The following is a 22,956-nucleotide window of genomic DNA, read 5'->3' as shown; positions in this document are numbered from 1 at the left end:
AGAGGAGTTCTCCTGATCCTAGAAGCACTGAAAAGGACATTACTCCTTCTAATAGCAAAGTCAGGTGGTGAGAGCAAACCAACACTGTAGCCAAAACGGGACCCCTAAAAAACAAGAGGGACATACCAGCATGCTTAAAGGAATGCTGAGATTTGCAAAAGTACCCCCAAATCCTTACAATTATAATTGGGAAAACTCAAAACACAGTCCAATGTGGACTGAGCATGTTCAGTAGCCACAGAATTAGAAAAGAAAAATGGAATTGGGTGAGGGAGTAGAATACCCAGCTTGTAGGTAATGGCTGGCTGGAGCCCTGAACAGGAGCCCTTGTGGTGACCTGAGACCCAAATTGCTATTACTATATAATAAAAAAGTGGACTATGTGGAATCTTGTCAGTCAAGTTGAATCGCACCTCCTCAAGCTGACACATCACTCAAGCCACATTTTCACATAGCGTCTTGCTGAGGCTTGTGGATTGGTAGCAACTATGGCTGTGTTTCCACCAATGATATACTTCAACCTGGCTGCATGGTGAGGTCTCTGTGTTTCCATGACATTGTGGCCATTCAGCACCAGCGCTGCATTTTATCGCTGAAAAACCTCTTCTTCTGAGACTGCTTATAGTCTGACTTTTCCAGCTTACCGCGGCTCCATTACTGACCTATTTCCACAATCGCACTGGGTCTGATATCATAACCCTGCCCATGGGGCGTGTAGCCCAGCCTTTGTGGGTGTGTCGCTCTGACCTCAGTGACCCAACCCTTTCCCTCCCTGTTTTCTGGAAATTTTATCAATGTTGTGGAGCAGGATGCCGAGGGACCAACTTTTAAAACATAATTGAAAATAAGCACTGGAACACAACCCATGACCCCAGCCAAGGGGTGCTTTCTCCCATTGTGCTGAATCAGGCTTGCCCTCTCAATGACCACAGAAATAACAGAGAATCCTCTCAACTGACAAGGCACATATCAAAGCCCAATTCCTTAAATGCGATTAAGCGCGATCTCGAGGCTTCGGTCCATTGCCTTAGGATGTAACTCCTTCACAGCTTCCATATAGAGATCCTGTGTGTTAAAATCGTTTCCTCAGAAGTAATTCCCATTGTGGTGAATGAGGCTGAGGAAAGGAAAGGTTCCTCCTGTGCAAGCACTGAGTCATTGCTGACTCCTAGAGGGACGCCGCTTTTGCTGGCGTTTTCATGGCAGACTATAGCAGGGTGGTTTGCCATTGCCTTCCCTAGTCATGACTACCTTTCCCCCAGCAAGCTGGGTACTCATTTTACCGACCTCGGAAGGATGGAAGGCTGAGTCGACCTGAGCTGGCTACCTGGGACCCGGCTTCCGCTGGGATCGAATTCAGGTTGTGGGGAGAGAGGCTGAGATTCCCCCTCAATTGAAATGGCACACATTAAAGCCCAATTCCTTAAATGCCCAAGCAAGGCTCCGATGAATTACCTTAGGGAGAAAGTACTTTCACAGCTTAGTTACAGCTATCCTGCAGATTACAGTGGGGGCTGGTTTCTCGCTGTGTTACTGCTCTCTTTCCCACAACAAATCCATTACTGTCTCATCAGAAGTAACTCCCATTGTGGTCAATGAGGTCCTCTGGGTTAAAATGGGGGCTGGTTTCCTTCTTTGTGTTCTCCCCTCCCCTTTTCTCAGCACAAGCATTTGTGTGTCTACTTCGAAGTAACTCCCATTGTGCTCCGTGAGGCTTGCTCCTGAGATGCAGGTGCATCTGGACTTTCAGGGGAAAGAAGAAAGCGGGGGAGAGGGGGAAAGCCTCTCTTCACAGCAAAGCTGATTCCTTTTAAAAAATTTAAATTTAAAAATCCCTGTACTCCTCCATTAGCTTCTCCTTCCATTGTCCTGGAAACACAGCCAAGGAGGAGGGAACACCGATGAGGTAATCAGACCCAACCCAGACTCCACCCAGCCTTCAAGAAAACAATTCGATTAGAGGTCAGTGGAAACAGCACAGAGCTCCAGGCTACAGCGATGATAAGCCTGGACGTTAAGCACTGCGGAAACTGGAAAAGGAGAAGATGCAACTGGGGAAACATCACAACAAGTTGCAAACAAAGTGAAGCCGATAGCGTGGAAACACGCCCTATAACTATCAGGATTAGGACCATGGCTTTCAACATATAATATGGGTTTCCCTGCACTTGAATTTGATTTATTTATAACATTTCTACGTATCATAGTTCTATGTGCTATTAAAAGCCGGTGCTGGAGTATTAGTCTGGTTCTGCTTATACACACAAAAATTGGGGAGGGCATAATGGTTTTCTTGTGCTCTTTCTCTCTCTCTCACTCTCTGATGAAAGAGCACTACACACACCCTACAAGTACCTATCAAAAGGGAACAGGAGATTATGTTACCAGCATTGGTTTGAAGTTAGAGCAAGGTTAGCCTTAAAGATAAAACCCAAATTTTAAATGTTTCCTAAAAACCCTCATAAAGCTAATGAACAACCAGAATGCTTGAAAATACTAGAGCTTTAAAGTCACAGATAATGAATTACACGTTAGCACCCAATGAGGAAAAAAAAGTGAAAAGGGAGCAGGAATCCCTTCCTTTTCCTTGTATTAATGAGAGTGGTGGGTGGATCTTCTGCTCTTCCAGCACCAGGCAAAGATCTTTTTATTTGCCCAGGCATTATAGTCTGCTTTTAGATTTAATGCGGATCCTTTTTTACGTTGCCTTGCTATTCTGTTGCTATTGTCTTTGTATTGTTTTAATGTATGTACCATAAGTCACTCTGGAAATTTTGCTTTCAAAACTGAATATTAACATTTAATGTGCAAATAAACAAACAAATAATTGATTGATTCTCTGTAGCCCTAAGGGTTTTACTACACATGATGTGGAGGGAGCGATCCTATGGCCCCTAGACATTGCCTGAAGGGCCATAAGATACTGGGGATTCCCTCCTCTGAGGTCAGAGACAGCACTCCGACCGCAGAAGGTGGAACTGGAGATCTGCCCCCTCCCCCTTTTAGCCAGAGTGGAAAGAATCACGCTAACTGCCCTCTGAGGTTGGCAAAATGACCTCAGAGAGGTGAAAAGGGGGCGTTTTGGTGGGCGGGGAGGAGAGGAGACTGGAGAGGCCAGGGTATAAGTTATCTGAGTGTCTGCCAGCCTCCTTTCATCCCCCTCCAAAGCACCTTCCCTAAATGGGCAAAAAAGCCAGTCTAGTGAAATATGCAGGGTGGGAGGACAGGGAGGTGAAGATCGCCTCCGCCGCTCCTCCCGCCCTGCATTGGATGCTCAGAAGCCTCTGAGTTTGGGGGCTCCCAATCATTGAGGACACAATCGATAAGATTGCACCCTTAGTCTTGTGAATGTTTCCCCTGATTATTATCATTATCATTTTTACTTAAAGCAGCTCTAGAAAACTGCAATCTGGATCAGAAGTCCACATAGATGGGGGAGTAAGGGGGGCAGGGAAGGAGGCAGACCTTTTACCTTGCAGGACATTTTTCTTGTCAAAATTACCTCTACTGAGTTGGTTTTTGCTCGGCGGGAACGGGAAGACACAAGTAGCAGTAAGACCCTCCACATCTTGGAAGGGGCACTTTTGATTAAAAAATAACGCCCTGTAGGGAAAGAGATAATGCCGTCTTCCTTCTTGAGAACATCTGATCCAGAGTGCAGCTATCACAGCTGCTTTGGTTTCAAAACAAAACAAAACAACACATCCTTTGGGGAAAACATTCACACAACAGAAGCATCACATGTAGTTTGACTCAGACTATTCCTCCTCTTAAGACCTAGCTGCTTAAGTCTTAAGCAGCTCTTAAGTCCTAGCTGCTCTTAAGTCCTAGCACTTTCCTTCCCACTGCTATTTTCCTCCCCTTGCTCTATTCCAGGGATGGGCAACCTGTGGCCCTCCAGATGTTTTGGCTTACAACTCCCATCATCCCTCACCACTGGCTATGCTGGCTAGGGCTGCTGGGAGTTGTAGACCAAAACATCTGGAGGGCCACAAGTTGCCCACCCCTGCCTTATTAACTCACCCTCCGCAAGGCAAGCAAGCATCCTCACCTGCCTCCATGCCAGAACGTACTCTTCTTTCTGTGTTTCATGTTGCAGTGGCCCAGTTAGCTAAACCTAGAGGGTATATTTAATTTAGGGTTTGCACAGATCCAGAGAGCACAGATCAAGGTTCCAAATTTGGACCTCCATCTCTCATTTTTGCCCATGATTACTCTAGTTTGGCCAACACTCTTGCCACAAGACAAGGCAGATTTCCCTCTAAGGTCATTTTGCATGGCAGGGGTGCCTTACAGATGCGTTGGGCTGCAACTCCCATACTTCCCAGTCAGCTTGGCCATTGGGAATCTGGGCATTAAGGGAGTTGCAGTCTAGCAAATCTGGAGGTCATCAGGTTGGGGAGGGCTTGTGGGGCCCCATTAAGAGTTGTGCCTGTGTGCAGCTGCACACACTGTGCTACACTGCTGATCTGGATGGATGGCTGCTTCCAATTCCCTCAACCATAAATACATTGGGTTAGGTAAGTCCAAAGTGGTCAGGTATGTGCTGGCCATATCACTCCATCACATTGCTGAAGGCTACACAAAGTAGTTGGCCTTGGCCTTAACAGACAAAAGATCTGGAAAATAGCTAGCATTATCAGAAGGTTAGTTTAGGAAAATATAGTACTGTACATTCTCCAGTTCCCAAAGAATAATGAGGAGTTCCAGGGGCAGCACTGCCCAGTCCCCTCTCCTTTGCATGGGGAGATCACCTCTTCTCAGCTCTGATGGGTGTTTCATTCAAACAGAGCGAGATCCCCACTGATTCTTAACCATTAGCTCCCACTGAGGAAATATCAACCAACTATCCTCTGCTATTACCAGCAATCTGCATAAGGAAGGAACGGTCATCCAGCAACAAAACGATACCTTTTGACCAGAGACTCTGCATTTGTTGGTAGTCAGTGAAAGACGACAGCATCATAGGTTGTGTCTGGATGATCATGGGGGCAAAGGAACCCATCTTTGGTAATTTCCCCGCCCCTGTGTGTGCTGGTTGCGTGACCATGATTTGCACAATTACCCATGATTCAGCACAGGTGACCTGGTGCGTGGCACAGTGGGGGTGACTTCTCACCCACCCCACAATCCCTATTGCAAGTCGTGGGTTGTAGTGTGGGTAAGATAGGGATGTACGAAAGTCACTTACCTTTCCACGGATTATGTGGATGGGGGGGGGAGGCGTTCTGTCCCTCCCCCCGGAATCCTCGACGGGGAGGGAGGCGATCCGTTCCTCCCACCTGGAATCCTCCACGGCCGACTGTGCTCTGTGGCAGCTCTGCGGAGCAGCCGGCCAGGCCCAACCAGGCCAGAGCCGTCTGCAGCCGGATTTCCGGCTGTGGAGGGCTCTGGGAAAAAACAAAAACAAAAAACCACGTACACAAATGGTGGCTACGGCCGCCGCCATTTGCGTTCCTTATTTTTGGCCGTCTTAATCTACGTAAATATTTAGGTAGACTATGATGGCGAAAATAAATGGGAACGCAAATAGCGTAGCGGGCGCTATTTGCGTCCCTTTTTGATTTGCCGTTTTAGCCTATGTAAATATTTAGCCTATTTAATATTTTAAATATTTTAAAAAACCCAGCCATGACAGGCTACGTAAATCTTTACGTAGTCTATCACGTCATTGTTTTTCGTTTCTCTTTTAAACCCAGCCATGATAGGCTATGTAAATCTTTATGTAGCCTATCACATCGTGTTTTGTTTTTTGTTTTTTTACAAGACTGCAAATGGCAGCAGCGGCAGCCGGTCAGAAGACCAGCCGCCGCCGCTGCCACTTCCACCGCCGCCGCTGCCACTTCCACCGCCGCCACCCGGAAGATCCGCCCCAGGTAAGTCTCGTCCCAGAGGGGATCCGTGGGGGGGCATGGGCGTGGCAGGCCGTTCCGCCACAGAGTTCAGGGGGCCGAATGCACTGGCATTCGGCCTCACCGAGATCCATGGCGGAACTCTCTGACATCCCTAGGTAAGAAGCATCCCCCACCTAGGGATGTCAGAGAATTTCGCCACGAATCTCGGGGAGGCCGAATGCCAGCGCATTCGGCCCCCCAAAATTGGTGGCGAAACGGTCTGCCCCCCCCCCGGGACGGTACTTACCTTGGGCGAATCCTCCTGGCGGCGGCGGCTCCGGCGGTGGTTCGGCGGCAGTTCGGCAGTGGCGGCGGCGGTGGCCGGTCTTCTGACCAGCTGCCACCGCCGCCATTTCCAGTAAAAACAAAACCAAACAAAAAAAGTGATAGGCTAAGTAAAGATTTACGCAGCCTATCACGGCTAGGGATGGACGAAAGTCCCTTACCTGATCCCGCAGCTTGCTTCACGGTGGGGGGGAGGCACTCCGTCCCTCCCCCCGAAATTCTGGGTGGGGGGGAGGCACCCCATCCCTCCCCCCCGAAATTCTGGCCGGGGGGGAGGCGCCGCCGAATCCTGCTGTCCTGCCGGGACGCTATTTGCGTTGCCCGTATTTTTGCTGTTGTCTACGTAAATGTTTACGTAAACTACACGTGCCCAACTAAGGAATGCAAATGGCAGCGCCCATGGGCGCCGCCATTTGCGTACGCGCTTTTTTTTTTCAAAGTCAGCTGTGAAGGCTACGTAAACATTTACGTAACCTATCACAGTGTTTTTTGAAAATCTAGCCGTGATAGGCTACGTAAATTTTTACATAGCCTATCACGTTTGTTTTTGTTGTTTTTACTTGGAAATGGCGGCGGCGGCAGCCGGTCGGAAGACCGGCCGCCGCAGCCGCCGAGCCGCCACCAGGGACATTCGCACAAGGTAAGTCCCATCCCGGGGGGGGCGAACCGTTTCTCCACCAATTTCAGGGGGCCGAATGCGTTGGCATTCGGCCTCCCGGAGATTCGTGGAGAAATTCTCTGACATCCCTAATCATGGCTAGATTTTTAAAAAATACCGTGATAGGCTTCGTAAATGTTTATGTAGCCTATGACGGCTGAGTAAAAAAAAAAACCGCGCGTACGCAAATGGCAGCGCCCATGGGCGCCGCCATTTGCGTTCCTTATTTTGGCACCTCTAGTCTACGTAAACATTTACGTAGACTACGGCGAAAATAAGGGGAACGCAAATAGCGTAGCGTCTAGTGACTTTCGTACATCCCTACCCCCACCACACCATACACCAGGTTCAGATGACATGGCAACCCATGCTACATTGCAGGTAATTATGTCAATCACGGTTGTGCAACTGGCACGTGTGGGGGCAGGTGTCAGGAGCGCCCTAGCGGCCTCTTTCAGTAGACTCCAAGACACAGACGAAAGGATTTTCAAGGCTTTAATCCTTTTATAACTTAATGACTCTTTCAGATGCTAATCACCAGCGACGAAGCAAGGAACAGCAGAGTAGCCTACGATCTGAGTAGGCAGTTGATCCCCGTTTGAAAGAGAATCACTTGAAGACCCTGAACTTATGGTCTAGGGAGAGATCCTCGCTCTTTCCCTTGGGTCCACGGGAGGCGGCTGTTTCTTGCGCGCCAAACAGGCGCTACGCCTCTTTTCCACGCCCTCCATCGCTCATCACTCCCTGCGTCTGCATCGAGCTCCTAGCAAACCCCCCTCCCGCACTTTCTCACTGCTAGGATCACTATCTATCTCAGGAATGCCAGCAGGACGAATCTCTGCCAGCTGCTGTGCCTGTGAGGGATGAGCTGGCTCCCCTCCCACGGATTGCTGATCCTCATCAGAATCAGAACTGCTCTGGGGTTCTATCAGCTCAGTTTCCACCCTGACAGCAGGGAAAGAACCCACAACAGGTTCTTTCACTCCTGTGATTGTCCGAACCTGGTCTTGGAGGTCATCCAGTCCAACCCTGCCCCTACTCAATGCAGGATCTGTAACGCAGGATCTGTAACGCAGGATGCAATTACAGCATCCCTGTCCAGCCCCTGCTTAAATACCTCTAGCCAAAGAGAGCCCACCAACTCCCAAGGATCTGTCCCACTTTGTGCAGGCAAAAATAAATACCTGGCCCAGCTTCTTACTAGAACTAATCATTAGTCCACTCAACAGAATGTTGGGCATTTTACTTGCTGGCAGAAACAGAAATATAACCACTAAAGTAATTTCCTTTGCTTCTGTAAAATTGCACCATATTCTGCTAGAAGTGCAGTTGATTGTTATCATGATGATTAATTACATTGTTTTATTTTATAGAATGATGTAACTATAGAAGTTACTTTTTATTTATTATGCTTTATGGTCGCAACATAAACTTTGAATGGAAAATAGCTAACCATAGACTTTAACCTTTGACTTGAGTGTTTTGCAGCAACATGGAGGTTGCTAAATTTGGACATCCTCTTTACACAATCTTGCAAATGGTTCAATAATGGATAAGCTCCAAATGTAGGTAACCACTTCTCAACTGGCACAACAAATGGGTTGATGGAAGTTTACAACAGAACAGCTTCCACCGTTCTTACCTGACATCACTTTCCCTCATGGAGGATAAGGCTAACAGTATCAATGACTACTAGTCATGATGGCTACATATCACCTCCAATATCAGAGGCAGTATGCCTCCGAATTTCAGTTGCTGGGGAACATGAACTCTTCTTATATTTTCAAATTACCTTCCCATAAGTATCTTTGTCTTGTTCCACCATCTTCATCCATGGAACCAAGAGAAGGGTGAGGATGTATTCTTCTGCTGGGTCAAAAAGATCCTCAAATGGCGGGTCAGTTTTGTGGTAAATCTCATTTTTTGTACTCTGTGGTAACCCAATATCCATAGCAGCAGAAGGAGCAATGTAATTGGCATAAAGGAGCTGTTTTAAGTGGAAAGAGAAGCAAACAGTTCTTAGCAATACATTTACTTAAGAAGGAAAAACATTAAAGATATACCTGCAATACCTCATGTGTATTTTGTGCAATATTAAAATAAAAGCTCTAGTTTTCTGTTCTTGTTCTGTAGTTAATGATTCCAAAATACTTTGATTGGGTTCACATGACCGCCGCAGCTCGTGACCTATTTAAGCCACAATGAGCTCGAGCACCTGCGAGCACCATACTGAATATTCAAGCTGTAGCTGCAGCTTGTTGTGTCATCTGAACCTGGTGACCATGGGTTATTAGAGGGTTAAACAACCCTTGAGGAACCCATGGTCTAACTCTCACATAACCCATGGTTCCCAGGTTCGGACAACATATTCAAAATGGCCACCAGCATGCACCGCAATCCACTGTGGCTTAAATAAGCCATGGTGGGTTGTTTGCTCATGCAAACTGGCCCAATACCTACCCTAGCTCCTTGCCTTTCTTACTTCCTCATCCTGCTTATTCAAAATATCTGCTTTCTTCCCCAAACAAGATAGAATGATGCATTCACTAACCTTAAGACGGGTTCACACATGAATATCCGCTACTTGACAGGCATGTCTGGATGAGCTTCTACAGATAGTACATCTTATTTATTATTGCAGACATATGGGCAGTATCCAGTGGTGCCATTCTACAAATCCAAAACGTGGTAGCAGAGCTCCCCCTAATCACTGCATTGCACAAGCCTAAGAGAGCCACCTTTCTAAATCCACCAATAAATGCATGTGTCTCAACACCCCACCCCACTCTTTTACTCTCTTAATGTTGTTCCTCCATTTCCCAGAAAGCTTTTCTTTTTCTTTCATTTTGAAATGCTATAGGCCAAGCCTCTGCATGTTTCCTCAGAAGTAAATCCCACTTAATTGGGTGGAACTTATTCCCGGGTGAACATGTGTGACCTTTCAAACTCCTCCTACTTCTCCTGCAGTTACAACACTATGCATTGGTGTGTGGCACTCGAACACAGCAGATACTGTGCTGTATTGATTAAGATGTGCCCACACAGCACCCATCGTGTTTGAAAAAAATACTACAAAGCAGTAGGGCTACCAACAAAAGTATGTATTGTCAGGCACCTGCCGAGAACCCACACCCTTTCAGGAGCCCACTGAGAAGAGCCCCTGGAGTTGCTCCTCCTCTTCACTATTACAACTTGCTTGTTCATCTGTGTCTTGCTCTGGCCAAGAGAATGGTGGTAGTGGTGGTGAGAAGCAGTAGATGACACTGCCTTCTTGTTAACTAATTCTCTGCCTGTCAAGCAAGCAAGAGGTAGCGATAATGAGAAAAAGGATGAGGACCAATAGCAGCCAGTGACAATGGCAATGAGAAGGTAGACTCAATGAGAGAAGGGAGCTATCCATCTGGTTCGTACATGACAATGACCCATGGTTTGTTTAAACCATTTTAAACAGTTATCACCAGCTGTCGTGCACAAGTGGGATCAAGCAAGCACCTGCCTCCCACATGCCTGCCACTTTCACTTTTATTCAACAATCTACAGTTGGCTCATTTGTAGGTTGTTGAGCATGATTTAAAAACCCAGATCAATGAGTTGTTTAGGGGCTAAGCACCATAGCAGTTAACCCAGTTTTTTAGTAAAAGCAGAAATGGTTGGTGTGCTGCAGGCAGCGTGCCTGCTCTCTCCTGCTCCTCCCTGCCAGCCCATGATTTGCTTAACCCATGGGCTGTCGTTATGTGTGACCTGCCTCATTGAGGGTGTCTTTCCCCAAGGGCTCTCAAAAACCTGGAGCTGGCCATGTACAGCGGTGTTTTAGAAATGAAAGGGGCTCCTGTGCAGATCCTACACAGATTGAGGATAGATGAATTACTTAATAGTTCTTGTAGATTCACAGATATCAAGGGGTAAATATTTGAGGGATTATTTACCCCTTGCTGTGATAAGTGAACATGCCCTGAAGTCCATTTGTTTGTTTATATTTATATCCTACCCTTCTAGTGCAAAAGTGACACTCCTGATGGCTTACAACAGGGTCAGCAGTTCAAAACATAAAAACGTTATCTGCCACACACAACAAAAGCCTGCCAGAATAAAAGTCTTCAGTGATCACCAAAAACAGGGAGGGAGGGGCCCCAAACTCACTTTATGGGGCAAAGTGTTCTATAATTTGGGTGCAGTCACTGAGAAGGTCCTCCCTCACGTCTCATTCAAACATGCTTCCACCCTAGATAGGATACAGGCCCTGTTCAGATGTGCTTGGGGACAGGGTGGTTAGGGTAACTACTGGGGGGGGGGGAATAGCAAAACCACAATGCATGGGCCTGCCAGACAATAGCAGAACCACGTGGCGCTGCATGTTTCTGCTAACCACCCCTCTCCATGGTTACCTGGAGATCGTCCCAGCATAGTTAGCATGCATCCTGTCATCCTCTGTGGCACAAATGGGCTCCCAGCGTCTGCTCTGGTGTCTGAAATGGCCGTGTGACCACAGAGAAAGTCCGTGGAGCTAGAGCATTGCCAGTAGAGGTAGATGCTCTAGCTGGCAGACCCTATGGTCACAGCCTGGAAGTTCTCCAAAGCCCGTTTTAACCACTGGGGAGCCCGCCAGATGACATGGTAAGCCACCACGGGGCCACTTAACCCTGTTGCAGGGGGGTGGTGAGTCTGGGTGGCTTACTAACCATGAGGAACGTCGTTTCCCCCACACACACACACACAACATGCTAACCACTGTGGTTAGCAAAAAATGCCTAACCATCATGGCTTAGCATGACGTCTGAACAGGACCACAGAGAAGGGCCTCTCCTTCTGATCTTAGAATCAGGTTAGAATTTGTTAGGCTTTTAGTGTCATGGCCCCCCTGGAGGACTCTTCTTCCGAAGATGACCTGGGGTCCCCTGAGCTGACTGTGTCTAGGACCCTTGAGGCAATCAAAGGGATCCTGGGACCTCCAGGGAGATAGCCTTCATACCTCCCCCTCATGACACACACAGCCTCCTCTCAGACACAGAGGCAGACACCGAGCGGCTATCTAGAGCCAGGGAGTGGAGGCACCTAAAGGTTCAGGTGTGGCTGGCTGCCAGATGCAGAACCACCTGCCTGAGGAATAAGGGCTCCTCATGAATAAGGGTGTTCTTGTGAGCAAGGCACTACTCATGAGTAGACTATTCCTCAGGTGGCACTGATGGCCTGAAGCTGTGCTCTGTGAGTGGGGCTCTGAAGGCTTAGGCTTAAAAGTCTTCAGTTCTAGGCACAGCAATATTCCAACATCTGTACACCAGCTCCCAGATTCCTGCCTTGTATTTCCCTGATAACCTAGCTGTTCCTGGACCTCCCTGGGTTTGGACCTTGGATAGCCTATTGACCTTGCCTTTGGAACTGAGTCTGGCTAAATCCCTGGCACTAGAAATCCAAGACTTCCCCCATTACCTGTTCCAAAACAGACTAAGATGGCCTTTATGAAACACACTATTTTAGCACCAACACACGCATCTTGTGACCTTGAAGACTAATATTTATTTTAACAAAGGTAATGTTAATTCGATGTGCATGAAAAGTGACAGGAAACTAAAACTATGCAGAGCTCAAAAAAAGCATATTAGACAAAATATATCATATCTCCCATTGTGCCCTTGCCGAATGCAAAATAAACTGGACACGGTTCTAATTAGACATACAATTGTACCAAATCTTGGAAGTATTATGGAAGACTAATGCTACAGTTACATCACATTTCACTGTGATCCACACTTTTCACATGTAAAAAGCTAGGTTAGCAAAGAACAGAACAGACATTAAACAATGCAACGTCTATAAAACTGTTTTTCTTAAAAGGGGATTGGCCATTTTATTCAAGCTGAGCTGGGCAGCTTCAAGGCTAAATTGATTGCCCTCCTATGACTCATAAACCAACACATAAGAGCTGAGAAAAGGAAAGGATGAAAGAAAGAAAAAGGTTTTCCTTTCTGGAAATGTTCTCTCACCAGTGTGTATGTGTTTTAGAGGCTCAGATATCGTCTCCTTGTTTCGCTCGTATGAAAAGTGGCAAGTGTTGCATGACCATAATTTACAGAATAATTCTACAGAGCCATTAATATGCATTGTACAGAACACTGATTCTTACATCCTGTTATATTACGTTTTGTTATACTACAGCTGCCATCCATGAGGCTGCTTAAAAGCTACAATTTAGTTTCCTTTCCCTTCTGATGCAGAAAAGCTTCTTAACTTCACCGACAAACGTCTCAGTGACATAAACATAGGAAGCTGCCTTATGCTGAGGACAACCATTAGTCCATCTAGCTCAGTATTGTCTAATCTACACTGACTGGGTCTTTTAGGGCCAAAGTAGACATACATTATTCCCATAAATTATTCCCTTGCATAGCTGGGTTTTTAAAAAATAAATAAATAGAAGGAGCAGAGAGCCCAAGCTGGTTTAGGACTGTGGCATGGGGGAAGTTTTGTTTTGCGATTTTTGCCCCAGCTACAACCCTGATCCAAACTGGGGGGCCTCCACACCTATTTGAAAGGGAGAAAGCTCCCATTGGCACCACTGGAATTGTTATTTAAAACAACAACAAAAAATCCAGCCACACAAGGGCTAAATATGTGAATAATGTCACTTGTGCTTTGGCCTCCAGACAGCGGTCAGGGCTGGGGTCAAGGCTAGGCACGGTCAGGCCCATGATGAGGGTCTGCAGCCCAGCAGGGGCCCACTGACAAGAGCCCACTGAACTTGCTCCTCCTCCCATTGTGATCTGCTTGTTCACTTGCCTTTTGCTCTGGCCCAGACAAGAGAGTTGGCGATGCCACTGCCTACTTGCTCACTGGCTCTCTGCCTGTCAAGCAAGCAAGTGGTAGCAATGATGAGAAAGAGGATGAGACGCAACAGCACCTGGGGACAGTGGTGGTGAGAAGGTAGAGAGACTCACTGAGGGAAGGGGTCCACTGAGGGTCCTTTTCCCAAGGGCCCTCAAAAACTTGGAGCCGGCACTGACGGAGATCTTTCCCAAACTTACTTGGAGATTCCAGAGATTGAATCTGGGACTTTTTATATAAAAGGCATATGTTCTACATGCTACAGAACATTTCTGCTTGAAGCTTTTAATGCTTGCTCACTCATGGTTGCTTGCTCACTCATATGCTTGCTCACTCATGGTAGTTTGTAGGTCCTTTACATGCCATTGTTATCCTCTAGGGCCTCTCCCGTGCTTTGCGAACATTATCACAGTTTTTTTTTCTTAATGGGGAAAGTGTAGCATTTTTTCTGAATGACCTCTATAATGCCATAGAAATCTCGTGTAATTGTGCAATCCCACTATACCACAGTGCCAGCTAGTGGTTGTATAACAGAACATATAGAAAGGCAGAGAAATAAAAGCATGTAAAACCTCTGATCTTAATCCCACAAAGAATATAGAAGCAGAAGCCTCGGTAAAGGTGTGGGTTAAAAGTTTCATATAGAAAAGCCCACAGTCCTTCCCCTAGTGATGCCTACTCACTACCTAGTAATACTTTTCCTGCTCCTTTAGCCCACAGATTTTACACATCTGCACTAGAATACTGAAGGAGCTGAATTTTTAAATACCTATTTGGATATCGAAAAGGCTTTTGGAAATAACTTTGCTCTATGCATTCAGTTCATTTTTATAGATCGTATACGTGCACCACAGGGCTAGAATAGAATAGGAATTTATTCCTTTACATCCTGGATTTTAAAAAAAATCACTGTACAAACATATTAAAACACAAAACAATAAAATACATAAAAACCAACTACCACAAATAAAAACCATTACAAACAATAACAAAGTCAGTAAAAGAAATCAATCAATAAACCCAGAATATAGCAGGAGCATGTCAGTTAAATGACCTGATGAATAGAAAAGTCTTGACCTGATGTTTAAATGACAATAATGTGTGTGTACTGCACAATTTGGTGCGGCGGAGGGAATTCCATCAAATAATGGTGCCATTAGTAAAAAGGCTCTCTCTTCACACATCACCCACCTGGCAGCAGGGCAGTCAGAAAAGTGTCTATGAAACTGATCTTAATGATCAAGCTGACTCATATTTAAATCCAGTAGACCCCAAACTGATTGAACCCTGAGAATCTCAGCTGGTGTGTGTGTGTGTGTGTGTGTGTGTGTGTGTGAGAGAGAGAGAGAGAGAGAGAGAGAGAGAGAGAGAGAGAAACAGGATGCTTAACTAGATGAACCTTAGATCTGATCCAGCAGGAACCTCCTTCTGTTCTTACACACCATAGATAACAATGCTTCTGTCATAGAACTTTCAATTTCAAGTCACTGAAAAAGAAAATCTCACATCATAAGAACATAAGAAGAGCCATGCTGGCTCAGACTAAGGGTCCATCTAGTCCAGCACTCTGTTCACACAGTGGCCAGCCAGAAACCTATGGGAAGCCCTTAGGCAGACATGAGCATAACAGAACCCTGCCGCTCATGTTCCCCAGCAACTGGTAGAGATACTCTAAATACTCTAAATAGTATCACTTCTGAAACTGAAGATTAGATAATATATATAGCCATCCTGACTAGTAGCCATTGGTAGTATTATCCTCCATGAATTTGTCTAATCCCCTTTTGAAGCTGTCCAGGTTGTTAGCCATTACTGCACCTGTGGAAGTGAATTCCATAGTTTTAACTATGAGCTGTATGAAGAAGTATCACCTTTTATCTTTCCTGAATCCCCCACCAATCAGCTTCATGGGATGACCCCAAGTTCTAGTATTAGGAGAGGGGGAGAAAAACCTCTCCCTTTCCACTTTCTCCACACCATGCATAATTCTGTACACTTCTATCATATCTCCCTTTACATGTCATTTTTCTAGGCTAAAACGCCCAAGACATAATAACCGTTCCTCATAAGGGAGTTGCTCCAGCCCCTTGATCATTTCGGTTGCCTCCAGCTTAATTTTCTAACCATTTTCTGTTTTAGAGATAAGTTTTAATATATGATGGCAACAATTTCCAATGTCATTTTTTTCCCAGTGTTGAAGAATCTCTATTAATGGTCATTTACTTTCCCGCTCCATTTGTGCTTTCTAAATTCTTGCTGGAGCAACAAAACCTCCAAACGCCCCTTGGATAGCACACAGCTCCAAACAATTAAAGTATGATACTGTCCATTATATGAAAAAAATATGTTTTAAGTGGGTGTCTATAAATGCCTGGAAAGTTCAGACAAAAGTCACAGTACATATAATAGCATATCAGACTTCATTTATTCAGTGATTTATTTTTTACTTCAGTAAAAGAAGAATGCATTTTCCTATATTGCCTCTATATATTTTTCTATAATATAAAATGTATTAAAAGTTAGAGATGGGCCTAAAGCAAATTCCAGATGTGGAATCTGCTCACAGTTTGCATCTTTATATAATTTATAAAGGCAAAATCTGGAGACAGTAAATCCAGTTCTCCTACCCTCAAAATCAGGTCAGCATTCAGACATAAAAATCCTGAACCCAGAAAAGCAAATAGCCATTGTCTTGGTTTAGTAAAGACAGAACTTGTCCTCAAGTCTGTATTTTTAAACTACGAAGTATGAAGTCCAACCAGCATTAAGCATTAAATCCCTCTGAGTTACGCTGGAAAGTTAAGTACATGTTTTACCGTGTAATGTCAGAAAGTTAGATCTATACTCACAAACACACTTCAGGTTGACAATATTGCTGTCAAGCACTTGAATTTCCACATATAGAACTATGGTGGTAGTTATTTTTATCTAAGTTGGCTCTGGTATAACAACAGTTTATTTTCCATAACAGCCTTACATTTTTCTACCTCTAAATAGTATTTTTTTCCCAGAGCCTATTTCCACATGTTGTCCTTTTTGTTTTCCAGTTCATTTTGCACTTTATGTACTTTTAGAAAAATAGCTGCATGCATTCCTTTCACTTTATACACAGTGGAATGTGTTGTCATTCCTTTAGTGTATCATAAAGCTTGGACAGAAATAACTGAAGAAATGACAAGTGCTTAATAGTAATCAAATGTAGTACTTATGTGCAGTGGCTTAATAAGCACATGAAAACACAAAAAGGATATGAAAGACTTTGGGCATGATTCACCGGGGGCCCATATACATGAGCCATTTACTCTGGGGCTGCTGCAATCTGAAGACCTTCGGGACATATGATGCAGTCGCCACTTCGCAGTCTAACTGTGGTTTTCACAGGGAAAATGTGGATTTCCACAGAGGCGTTTTGCTGTGATTTTTTAGCTTGCTGTGGGTTTACCACAGTTGCTGAGCTGTCTATCCCTTCCTCGAACTGACTTCACAGTTTGCGGTGGGTGTGGGGTAGGCATGCTTAGTGATTGCGTCACTCTGTGATGCCTTTTCACTTTGTCCTATTCCTCCCTGTTCCTTTGCAACTGTGCAGTAATGGAGAGGTATCCATTTTGGAATGATGGGTAGGTACGTACGTGGGCCCTTCGCATGTATGAACCATCACAAGAGTTACCATGCCAAACAATTGGCAAGGTGATGAAGGAGCAGACTACCCACATCTTACCAAATGGACAGACACAAAAGAATCCCTAAAATACAAAACAGCCACTAAAACCTGAAGTGTCACACTCCCACCCTCACGTAGCTGCGCAGCTGTGCATTTAAATATAATGGTAAAAAAAAAAGAGCAGTGCAACTGTCATAGTTTACTTCACTTTAACAGCAATGTGTCAGGCCACAGAAGATTTTTACTGCGATTTACATCTGCAGTAAGTCTCACGTGCACCACAGCAGAAGCTATTCGCAGCTGCAATGCTGCGCAGTTACGATGGAGTGAATGTTGAAAGCCGTGCCATGTAGATGGCCCCCTGGAAGCTGTCCTGTGCAAGTCCCAATGAAATGAATGGGAATTATACAAGAGCACTCATAAGAACATAAGAAGAGCCATGCTGGATCAGACCAAGGGTCCATCCAGTCCAGCATTCTGTTCACACAGTGCCCAACCAGCTGTTGACAGGCAATCACAAGCAGGACACAAGTGCAAGAGCACCCTCCCACCCATGTTCCCCTGCAACTGGTGTACCGCCTCAGGTACTGGGGTTAGCACAAAGCCCTGAAGGCTAGTAGCCATTGATAGACTTCTCCAGGAATTTGTCTAAGCCCGTTTTAAAGCCATCCAAGTTGGTGGCCATCACTACATCCTGGGGTAGTGAATTCTATAGTTTAACTATAAGCTGTGTGAAGAAGTACTTCCTTTTATCTGTCTTGACTCTCCCACCAATCAGCTTCATGAGATGACCTCGGTTTCTAGCATTATGTGAGAGGGAGAAGAAAGTCTCCCTATCCACATTCTCCACACCATGCACTGTTCTTTATTTGTTTACTTATATCCCACCTTTTTCCTTCTTGCAAGGAACCCAAGGTGGCTTACATAGCCCTCCTCTTCATTTTAACCTCACAATAACCCTGTATGGTACGTTAGGCTGAGAGTCAGTGACTAGCATTCACATTGGCATAATGTGATTTACAGTGCAAAAAGAAGCTCAGCGAAAAACGGAGTTTGCAAGGCCGTGGTAAATATACTCACCCCTTTGATGGTGCAGTCACACAAAATATTCCCCAAGTGAAATTGCCATATGGTCCTTTTACACATTATTGTAGCCATGTGGGAGATGCTTTTCTGTGGGCACCTCCTGGGCAATTGGAGTAATGTTTAAATGGCTCAACTATGTAGGTGGGACCCAACCATTATGGGTCTTTCCCACAGAATCAACAACCTCTTCCTTGACAGCGTGCTAATTTTGTGGTGGGATCCCACGCAATACACTCTCACGCATGTGTTGGGTCATTTAAACATTGCCCCTGCTCATGGAAAAGTGAGTCCCCTGTAGATGGGGGAATGTTTACATGGCCCTACAGTTCACCTTGTAAAGTAGTGAATTTTCAGAGATTGTGTCTGAAAATTCATGTCCCCCCTCCCACCTGCAGCCACTGTGAGGGTTGTACCTAAGCTCAGAGGGAACTGGGAATTCTGAGGAGGTGGCAGATGACATCAGGGTCCCTGCAAATCAAAAATCCCGATGATCCCTGACTCCACTATACCACTGAGTAACATATTAGTTGGGTTGTGTATACTCTCCACTGGATACTAGGGATGTTGGAGAAATCAGCAATGGGTTCAAATGAGATTGAATTTCTATGAACCCAACCCAAGGATACTGCAGTGAACTGGCTTTTTCTAAGTTGCATGGATTCCATGGACTTGTCGCCCATTTTTTAGTTTCCTGAATTGTACGCAAATTAAGTCATATAAAAATATGAAAAACATTTAAAAGACTGACTGAAAATGCACATTTCCCCCATAGGCTAAAGTGAGAAAATGCATATTTGGGTAGGATTCATGCATTTTTGGAAGTTCACTTTTGCTCAAGTGCACATTTGCACAGGTTCACACTTAACAACATGAATTCGGGAAATTGAGAAAATCTGATTCCATCAATGAGCAGCTGACAGAATGAAAGACTCCTGACAATCTGCACAATTCAGATGGAACGGATTTAACAAAATCTGTACATATCAACTCTGTACCAAGGTGGCCCAAATTCCATGCCAAGATAAACAGAAATCTGCAACCTTTTACATCTTATATAATTTATATCTTATCTTAAACTAATTTGCATGTATTTGCGTATTTTATTCTGCTTCATTTATAAATGGGGATGGCCAGACAGCTCTGCACGACACTGAACTTGCATCGCCGGACCACTGAACATCCTACTCTGCCCCACCTCTGGCTTTTGAAATGTCACCCGTCATTAACCCTTAACTTTCACACTTAACTTTGCAAAGTTAAGAGGAAGACACTCACTCCAACAGAAAATAGGAAGCTGGGAATTCTCAGATTGCAAGTGTGGTGTAGTGGCTAGAGTGTTAGACTGGGAGTCGGACAAACTGGGTTCTAGTCCCCACTTGGCCATGGAAGCTCACTGGGTGACTTTGGGCCAGTCACAGACTCTCAGCCCCAACCTACCTTGCAGGGTTGTTGTTGTGAGGCTAAAATGGAGAGGAGGAGGACCATGTAAGGCACCTTGGATTCCTTAAGGAGGAAAAAAGGCAGGATATAAATGTAATAAAATCAAAAATTTTAAAAAATCAAATCAAAAAGTCTAATATCATTTCTCATGTGATGAGAAAACTGTAGAATACCAAAAGTAACACAGAGACAACAATATGCTGTTCAGATCTCTTCATCTGCTCATGGCCATAATCAGAATAAGCATTACACACACACACACACAAACACATACTGCCAATGGTGAAGGCAGAGTTTGGAAATGCACAGTGACCATAAGCAGCATCTTTTCTTGATTGGATACAGCTTGAATCTCATCTGTTTTCTAATGAATTTTTTAAAAAATCATGTGGCCATAAAAAGTAAACCAAATGTAGCTGCACATGTGTTGATTTGTTATGTTACATTTGAGCTGTTAGTTATGCTAATGGAACAGTTTCACATGTTGCATTTTGATGTATTTGCTTTTAATGCTCATGCGGATATAGCTTTTTTGCAATTTCCTAGTTACACTCTTTGTGCAATGTTCTGCTGTCACCACCAGGACCAACTTGGAAATAAGATTAAGGAGGAGAAAAAGTATAACTATGCAATCCTACACATGTCTCCTCAGAAGTAAGTCCCATTGAGTTCACTGGGTCTTACTTGGGCCTAGCCCTTCCATTATGCAGTCTCATACTCCTTTAACTCCAGAGGCAGTGAGCCTATGTACACCAGTTGCTGGGGAACATGGGTGGGAGGGTGCTGTTGCACTCATGCCCTGCTTGTGGGTTCCTGGTCAACAGCTGGTTGGCCACTGTGTGAACAGAATGCTGGACTAGATGGACTCTTGATCTGATCCAGCATGGCTCTTCTTCTTAACTCCATTGTCATCCAACGTTCCAACTGGCTCCCTAGCTGGTTTCCTGCTTGTGATATATTTAAAGAATCCTTTATTGTTGGCCTTGATGTTGTTAGCAATATGCTCTAAAAAATGCTTTTTTGCATCTCTTATTGTCTGCTTGCATCGCCTTTGTGCAAGCTTGTACTCCCTTTTGTTTTCCTCACTTGGGCAAGGCTTCCATATTCTGAAGGAAGCTTTCTTTTCTCTAATAGCTTCCTTGACACTACTCGCTAACCATGCTGGTGACCTCCTGGACTTGGTGCTACCTTTCCTAACCTGTAGTATACATTTTAGCTGAGCGTCCGTCATTGTGGTTTTGAGTAACCTCCAAGCATTTTGAAGGGATTTAACCTTCTTGACTCCCCCTTTCAACTTCCTTTTCACCAGTTCCCCTATTTTAGAGAATTTTCTTCTTTTGAAGTCAAATGTGATTTTGTTGGACGTCCTGGGCTTAAATATATATTAAAACTGATAGCACTGTGGTCACTGTTTCCAGTTGGCTCAACAACATTTACATCTCGTACTAGGTCCTGGGCGACACCACTTACGATTAAATCCAAGGTCGCCTCCCCTCTGGTTGGTTCCATAAATAACTGTTCTAGGGCACAATCATTTAACTTCTTTCTCGTGGTTGGAACATGTGTTTATACAATCAATGTGGGGGTAATTGCAGTCACCCATTATTACAACACTTCCTCATTTGGAGGCCTCCCTGATTTCGTTTTCCATCTCAAGGCTACCCTGAGCATTCTGGTCTGGGGGACGATAGCACATTCCTAGCACTAAATTAGTTCTAGAGCCCGCTATTGTGACCTACAGCACTTCTCTGGAAGAGTCTGCTCCTTTTAGGTGTTCTAGTCTGCTTGACACTATGCCCTCCTTGATGTACAGAGCAACATCTCCCCCAGTACACCCTTTCCTGTCCTTCCTGTAGAGTTTCTGCGAGGGCAGGGAGGAGTGGTAAGGCATTGGAGGACAGAGCTGTATCTGTACCACACAGCCTGCCCTGTGGCCCCTATCTGTACCTGGAATGGAGGGGGTGGGGGGAATGTTGTCATTTGCTTCGAGCAACAAAATATCTTGACCCAGCCCTGGTTAAACTCCCTCTTTGCTTCGAGCAACAAAATACCTTGGCCCAGCCCTGGTTAAACTCCCTCTTGCCACCTGCTGGAATTCCAGTAATTATCAACCTCCATCCCACCCACTCACACCCTAGTGGCAGCTGTTTGCATTTTTAAAAAATGCATGTTAAATGCAAATCATCATTTAATGTCACATCTAGTGTGGCCATCAGTATCTCTTAACAGGTAAGGCATAAGTAACCTCTGGAGGAAGTGCTCTTGTCTATAAGAAGTGTACCTAAAAGTCCACCTCATCCTGCATTCTTTGCAAGAATCCTAGCAGGCACGAGGTGGCCTACCAGCAGTTGGCCAGTAGTCCAGGATGTAGCTTCTCCCCTACCTCCTGCTTGAAGTGACATTTCTCTTTTTTATTAGAGATCCAAAGCTTGACGGAATATAATGGATATTTATTATTTTGAAACACCTCAGGAACACACCTGTATATTCGATAGCCCTAGCTAGATGTGAAATATTGTAAATGAAATAATCTGCAAAGGAAAAGGATAAAAGTCATATGAAAGGCCAGAAACAGATACATAATAGAATAATGGAATTATAGTCGAAAGGGACCTTGGAGGTCATCTAGTCTAACCCCTGGCTTGATGTAGTATCTACAATGCAAGATGCAGCTACAGCATCCCTGATAGGTGGCTGTCCAGCCTCTGCTTAAATACCTACAGAGAAAGAGAGTCCATCACTTCCCAAGGTGGTCTGTCCCACTGTTGAATAGCTTGTACTGTTCGGATGTTACTCATAATGAAATCTGCTTCCCTGCATTTATTTATTTACAGCATTTATATACTGCTCCACATCCAAACAGATTCTGGAGCAGTGAACAATAAAAGACAAATGAAATAAAACACTACGTTAAAACTTTAAAAAATAGAATACCAATAAAACTGTGGCTGGTCAGTCGAGGAAGGCTTGTTGAAATAAAGATGTCTTCAGCAGGTGCAGAAAACAACACAATGTTGGTGCCTGCCTGACCTCCAGAGGCAGGGAGTTCCACAGAAAGCAAACCACCACACTGAAGGCTCTACTCCTGGTGGACTCCAATTGGGCCATAGGTC

At 44.9% G+C, this 22,956-nt stretch overlaps 1 protein-coding gene across 1 annotated transcript in view; it reads right to left on the bottom strand.

The window, feature by feature from the left end:
- Positions 1-22,956, bottom strand: part of RGS22 (regulator of G protein signaling 22) — a 110,533-nt gene that overhangs the window by 39,550 nt on the left and 48,027 nt on the right. Inside the window, exon 16 of the mRNA XM_084851450.1 lies at positions 8,630-8,824. Coding sequence (XP_084707576.1) covers positions 8,630-8,824 — 195 coding nt within the window. The remainder of the gene's footprint in view (positions 1-8,629; positions 8,825-22,956) is intronic.

This window comes from Heloderma suspectum, chromosome 4 (genome assembly GCF_057233095.1).
Source record: "Heloderma suspectum isolate Gila_16-S chromosome 4, 16-S_ref, whole genome shotgun sequence".
Taxonomy (NCBI): Eukaryota; Metazoa; Chordata; class Lepidosauria; order Squamata; family Helodermatidae; genus Heloderma; species Heloderma suspectum.
This window is presented reverse-complemented; position numbering and strand designations above follow the sequence as displayed.